General features: G+C 40.7%; 1 protein-coding gene across 1 annotated transcript in view; it reads left to right on the top strand.

Moving 5' to 3' along the window:
• Positions 1-6,374, top strand: part of C5H4orf51 (chromosome 5 C4orf51 homolog) — a 41,104-nt gene extending 34,730 nt beyond the window's left edge. Inside the window, 4 exon segments of the mRNA NM_001194878.1 lie at positions 1,270-1,328; positions 3,395-3,455; positions 3,803-3,876; positions 6,042-6,374. Of these exon segments, the coding sequence (NP_001181807.1) occupies positions 1,270-1,328; positions 3,395-3,455; positions 3,803-3,876; positions 6,042-6,149 (302 nt within the window). The 3' untranslated portion in view covers positions 6,150-6,374.
• The last annotated feature ends 512 nt before the right edge of the window (positions 6,375-6,886 follow it).

The raw sequence follows: 6,886 nt of genomic DNA on the forward strand, positions 1-6,886 counted from the left end.
ATGGATGAACCTCAAAACACTGTATTAAATTAAAGAAGTCAGACATAAATGATCACAGAGTGTATGATTCCATTTATATGAAATGTCCAGTAAAGGCAAATCTATAGAGAAAGTAGATGAGTGGTTTTCTGGTGCTGGTGTTAAGAAAGGGGATTAACTATAAAAAAGCAAAAGGAATCTTATTGGGGTGATGAAAATACTCTAAAACCAGATTATGGTGATGATTGCATAACCTGGTAAGTTTACTTAATTCATTGAACTGTGTACTTAAATTTTAAGTTTTTAAGTGATATATCAATAAAATTGTTTAAAAAATACACCTGAGCTTCTCAAGACCTTAAAAAAAATTTACAGCCTCAGAATTTCAGCAGTCTTGCTTCTCTCCAATTCTAAGAGTGTAAGTTGTGTATCATAGGAGAATATTTCAGACACAAAAATGTTTATCTCTCCCAAAAGCTCCAGAAGAATTACTATGAATTTAACTTGTATGGTTTTGTCTTACCTGTTTGATGCTTACTTTTAAAAAGATATTATTCTTAATTGACACATAATAATTGTATATATTTCTGGAGAACAGTGTGGTATTTTAACACATGTAAACAATGTGTAATGAGTGAGTCAGGGTAACTGGCATATTCATCACCTCAAACATTTATGATTTATTTGTGTTGGGAACATTCAAAATCCTTTCTTGTAGCTGTTTGAAAATATGCAATTTTCCAGAGATATTTCAAATAAAAAAAGAAAATACACAATAAATTATTGGGTTTTTTTTTTTTGAGACAGAGTCTTGCTCTGTTGCCCAGGCTAGAGTGCAGTGTGCAGTCATGGCTCACTGCATCCTCCATTTCCCAGGCTCAGGCAATCCTCCTGCCTTAGCCTCCCTAGTAGCTGGAACCCCAGGTGCCACCATCACATCCAGCTAATTTTTAAAAATTATTATTTGTAGAGACGGGGGTCTCCCTATGTTGCCTACGCTGGTCTCAAACTCCTGGCCTCAAGTGATTCTCCTGTCTTGGCCTGCCAAAGTGCTGGGATTACAGCCATGAGCCACGGTGTCTGGCCATAAATTACTGTTAACTGTATTCCCTCTACAATGTTATAGAACACTAAAATTTATTCCTCTTATCTAGCTATAATTTTTCATCAGATGCTAAAGGGAAACAGATGATGTGTGTACAATTTGTGGTAGTAGCCTAATTGGAAGTGTAAGAAATTTTATTTTAACACTGCTTTTAATCCTGATTTTCCCTCTTCATGTTCATGCAGGACTATTCCCTGAAATAACCAGGCCCTTTAAAAAGTCATTTGATGTCAAGCATGGAGTGGTAAGTCCAACGTTTCTCAGTGATCACTTACCTGTAGAGAGCTTAAATTATTGTATACTGCATATTATTCGTTAAAAAAAAAGAAGGGGTTAAAATTTTAAAAAACAATATTCACCATTTATTCCTGAGTGCTTATTTTGTGTGTAGCTTTCTATTAGGTTATAGGAACACAACAATAACCAAGGTTACAAATTGTGAACGACTGATGATACTGTGCTTTTATCATGATCACCAACTTTTCCTCTTTCCCATGCAGAGGAAAAATTATTATATACTGGCAGTTAAAAATAACTGTCCTCTGATTGTAAACATTCAAATAATACAGAGTAACACAGTAAAGATTATCTGAAATTCTTTCCCTTCCCCCAGGGACAATCACTATTTTCATTTCAGTGAACATCCTCATAAATGTCTCTCTATACTTATGTATACATAAGGATACATGCATACACACAGTCTATTGATGAGATCATACTGGACACTGTCCTCTGTAACCTGCTTTTATCCCTTAATATTTTCATGGGCATCTTTCAGTGTTTATCAACATAATTATTTGTTATCATTTTTAATGGATACATAATATTTTATTAACTGACTCCATTACAATTTAAAAATATGCCATAGGCTGGGTACGGTGGCTCAGGCCTCTAATCCCAGCACTTTGGGAGGCCAAGGCAGGTGGATCACCTGAGGTCAGGAGTTTGAGACCAGCCTGACCAACATAGTGAAACCCCATCTCTACTAAAAAAAAAAATACAAAATTAGCTGGGCGTGATGGTACGTGCCTGTAATCCCAGATACTTGGGAGGCTGAAGCAGGAGAGTTGCTTGAACCCGGGAGGTGGATGTTGTAGTGAACTGAGATCATGCCACTGCACTGCAGCCTGGGCAACAAGAGTGAAACTCTATCTCAAAAAAAAAAAAATATATATATATATATATATGTATATACACATATGCCATATAAGGAGGCATTTAAGGTTTTCTAACTTATAACTACTGTAACCCATGCTATGATCAACAAAATTTGAATATACGTTTTTGCAGCTGTAAAATCATCTCTTCAGGGTACGTTCGCGTAAGAGGAATTCTTGGGTCAAAAGTATACTTATTTTACAAATGGCCAAACTGCCTTCCCAAAAATTGGCTTTGTGCCCCAGTAGTGCGTGAGAGTGCCTGTTTTCCTATATCCTCTCTAACACTAGCTTTAAAATATAATCTTGATGTTTTCCAACTTGATAGATGAAGATAGCTCAATTTTCTTTTAATTTTATTTATTAGCGAAGTCAAGCATCTCCTCCTATGTTTATTCATCATTCACAGTTCTTTCATGAATTGTAATTGATTCTCACTATTTGTGGTTATATTTTGTAAAATCACCATGAATACTGAATTAAGGAATACTGAACCATTGTTCCTAAAGGAAATACAGGGTTAGATTCCTGGGAGCCTCCAGTCACTGCATCTTTGCCGACTGATCAATATATAATTTTGTTTTTATGTATGTTTCTGTTTAAAGACACTTAATATATGTTGTTCATTTATTAACATTGAACTCATGGCTAACAGCACTATAACTAATGCCAGAATGGAGCTTAGTTAATTTACAAATACATTTTAGCAAGTAGGTGAATTTGCAAATACAAATTCGTGAATAATTATATTTGAATGATAAGATAGTATATTTCCTTTGTCCATTTTCCTACTAGGGTGTTTAGCTTTTTTAAATTGATTTGCATATGGTATTTTCATATTAGAATTGTACTCTTTTGTCTATATTTTACTGTTACTGTTTGTTATTACAGTGGTGGCTTTTTTTTTTTTTTTTGAGACAGGGTCTTGCTGTGTTGCCCAGGCTGGCCGTGAACTCCTGGGCTTAAACAATCTTCTGCCTCGGCCTCCCGAGTGGCTGAAACTACACTGCACTCACAGTGGTGGCTTTTGACAGCAGTATCAGTGCTTTCTGAATGCAGGGGTGGGGAGGAGCAATGTTGGGAAAATGAATTTTATTAGATTTCTATTATTATGAAAGTGGTTGGTATTTATTTCTATCTCTTTTTTTTATAGGCACATCAAATTTGGGATTTTGGTGATTGTTTTCCAACACCTCCAAATTATGGAAAATACTGTAAGTCCCATCCTAAACTACTACTTTATATCCATTTTCTGGCCTTTATTTTAATAGTGGTCTTCATGTGATATTTCCACACCTTTTGCGTTTCTGCTTCCTTCCTCCTGGCACCCATATTGTTACATCATTTTATCTCTCCTAACAATACAAAAGGTAGGATGCAGAAATAACAGGAGGGAGAAATGCAAGAGGCATTTGCCACTCATACTGGTGGCAGAGGCAGGGGCTGCATATGTAAAGATTTGGATCTATTGATTTAAAACAATGTTTGGGAATGTCAGGAAATTTCACTTATGGTAGACTCTGTCACAAACACTCATATATTGGCTATCTCTTCACCCTAGGTGTAAGACCTAAAAAGCTAGCACAGGAGGCCCTGATAAACTACAGTCGACGAGGGAAAGGTGTCCTAAAGCATGTAAGCATCTTTCTACTTGCCCTACAACAGTGGATCTCTGGGGGAGAGTCAGGAAGTGGGGTTCTGAGTGTCTCTACATGGCAGCAGGGGTGGTGGCCTGTGTATGTTTAGAGTTGGTATAAAAGTATTCCCTAAGTTACAATCAGGCAAAAAGCGGAGCTGTTCTGATAAGATAAAGTCTTTCTTAAAGCATCATGAATAGTTTCTTGGGTGGATCTCTCCATAGCTGTTTTGGAAACAAGCCCTTAAGAGGCTTACAGCAGTTGGAATTTCTATTGTACTGTCCGAATTTTCTTCGGTGAGTTGCTGGGTTCTGCCTGTTGTGAAAAAGGGAGTTCTCCGATAGTCCTGCCCTGCCACGTATCCACCCTGGGTGCCCAGTGGCCGGAGTTTCCCTCCCCATGTGCCCGTCCTGCCACCCATCATCTACCGTCCCTGCTTCCCCGAAATGACCCTCCAGACCAGGGATTCTCTCCTTCCTGATTAGACTTTCTCAAAACCCAGGACTTTTACACAGATTGTTAAAATGGGATTCTTTTTATGTCTTAAATTTCTAGCAGAGACTCTTAGAGAGTAAGTTGAAAGAAAGAATAAAAACTGGTTTCTGCATAGAAGTTACAACTATTTTTGCTATTCTATTACTTTATTAAGATTTCTGTTTAACTTAAAAAAAACTCAGACTCATCCAAAGTAATTATGTTCATTATACCATGGGTTTGATATTCTCGTTATGTGTTAGGGGAAAAAAAAAAAAACCTCTGACCATTAAAGTAAAAAATGTTATGCAAGTACTACCTAACAGTATCACAAGAACCACCAGTTATACATACATTTCACTTTGGAAATGCTGGTCTTTGGGCATTAACTAGCAAATCTGATACATTTCGCTAATGGGAGAGGGTTGAATGACCCGCGCTGGTTCCCAGGCGACTTGTCTATTTTAATGATGGTCTTCCAGAAATGGTGCAGTTTTTCTCGACTTTTCTGCTTAGGACCTGATAATGTTCCCAGGGGGCATTTCAAACATGGAAAGCCAGTGCGGTGGCAGACTGTGGAGGGAGTTGTTTGGGGGCGTTTGTAGCTGTGTGGTCCCCTGAAAGTTATATTGTGTGGTCAACTAGGGACATCCCTTCACTGTAGGGTTGATGCCTGCTTCTAGGAAGGGTAGATGATTTCCTGAAAGTACATTTACTGAAAGCTGGCCTCTTGGGAGTTGCTTGGGAGAATCATTAACTATTGTTAAATAAATAAATCCCTCTTGCCTACATGGAATTGTACTGGTGCCAAGCAATTCCATTGCCAATCAGTGTCTGCAGCTGTTCTGGGGGAACAGTTGCTTCTCTCTGTAAGGTTCTTCCCCAACCCCTCCCAGAAAGGGAATTCTCTATACTCAAAGTAGCCGCTTTTAAGTCAACCATTCCCAACAAATAAATGACATTACATCCTGCTCTTGTTTTTGTGGTGCAATAACAGACTAAAAGTACATGCATGTGCACACACACACACCCCACAATTAATATGCGGCGCATATTTGGAAAACCTTGGACCTAGAGTCCTGACAAAAAAAAAAAAAAAAATCATGACTTTTTATTTATGAGACAAGGCAAATCTTAATATTTTTAAATTTTATACTTTGAAGGAGATCAAGCACTGAGATATATAAATGCCCGATTTCCTGCATCAAAGCAATAAGTAGAGATTGAATGAAATTTTCAACGATCATTAACACTATTCTTAGTTTTGAAAGTACTTGCTTGCTGGGTAGTGCCTTTGGTAACCATTCTCTAAGTATTTATATTCCTGTGTCCTATCTTGAAGAAGTTCCTGATGGAAACTGGAAAGCAGAGCATTCACATCCAGGAATGTGGGGACTAGAGGAATTAGGGAAACCTGGAAAGAATCTTACCAGAGAAGCAGTGGGGGCCGGTTAGGGATTGCAAGAGTTCCTGCCCTTTTTCTCTCCCGCTTTATTAATCTGGCCTTCCTGACAGAGATACAATATATTGAACAGGAGGGTTAAGAGAGATGGAAGAAAATGCAGGATCAATCCCATCTCCTGCTCATGAGTGATGTCTGGTTTGGAAGAGACCATTTAATTCCCAATTCTGTGGAAAAGTGACCTTTGCAGATGAGCGAGTGTTGACAATCAGGCCATTTTTCTCCAGCTTCATGGACGGTGCGATTCTGAAAGCAAGGTTGGCTCATCTGAGGATTCAGAAGCTGATCTATACTCTGATTATGGCTGGGGAGGACCCTCATCGCCATTTAACTGAGTTGGAAAACGAAGCCACAGTGCTGGAGGCGTGGAGTTTGCTTAATAAACAACTTTGAGGTATGGGGCCCCCCCAACACCCCCCTGCCCAGGAACATCTGGACCCTGGCAGGTTGGCTTTCTGGGACAATTCCATGGGCTTCATTTCTCAATTTGTTCCCTTTTTAATTGGTGGTGAGAGACAAAACGTGTTATAATCTTTATTAAACTTTCCTTTTTAAATAAATACTTGGGACCACATTTATGCACAAGAACCACAGAAATGGTGCTGCGGCCCCGACCGTCGTGGGCTCCGGCGTCACAGAGCCTGTCCCTTGTATCTGGGAGCCCCGGGGAAGGGCGCAGGGGCGTGAGAAAGGTTCTTTGTATTCAGAGCGGTCACCCAGCAGAGCCGGAGCCTTCCACCGCCAGGTTTTCCTCCGCGCAAGGCGCCGCCGGGAAGCGAATTGCCTTCGACCGTCGGGGCGGGGTCGCGGCCCTCCCGCCCTGGCTGTCTCGGTAGGCTGCCCGCGCCCCCGGAGCCGCGCCCACGGCCCGCCCACCCGCCGCCTGCCCCTCCCCTCCCCCGTCCGCCTCTTCCCGCTCCTCCCGGCCCGCCGGAGCGGCCACCTCCTCCTTCCTGCACGGCCCACCTCCTCTCTCCGCGATCCTCTGGCTCTCTCCACGATCCTCCTCCCCTAGCGTCCACGGGCCGCCTCCACCGCCTACGACCCTCCTCCTCTCTTCGCGACCCTCCTC

The sequence above is a fragment of the Macaca mulatta genome, chromosome 5, assembly GCF_049350105.2.
Source record: "Macaca mulatta isolate MMU2019108-1 chromosome 5, T2T-MMU8v2.0, whole genome shotgun sequence".
Lineage (NCBI taxonomy): Eukaryota > Metazoa > Chordata > Mammalia > Primates > Cercopithecidae > Macaca > Macaca mulatta.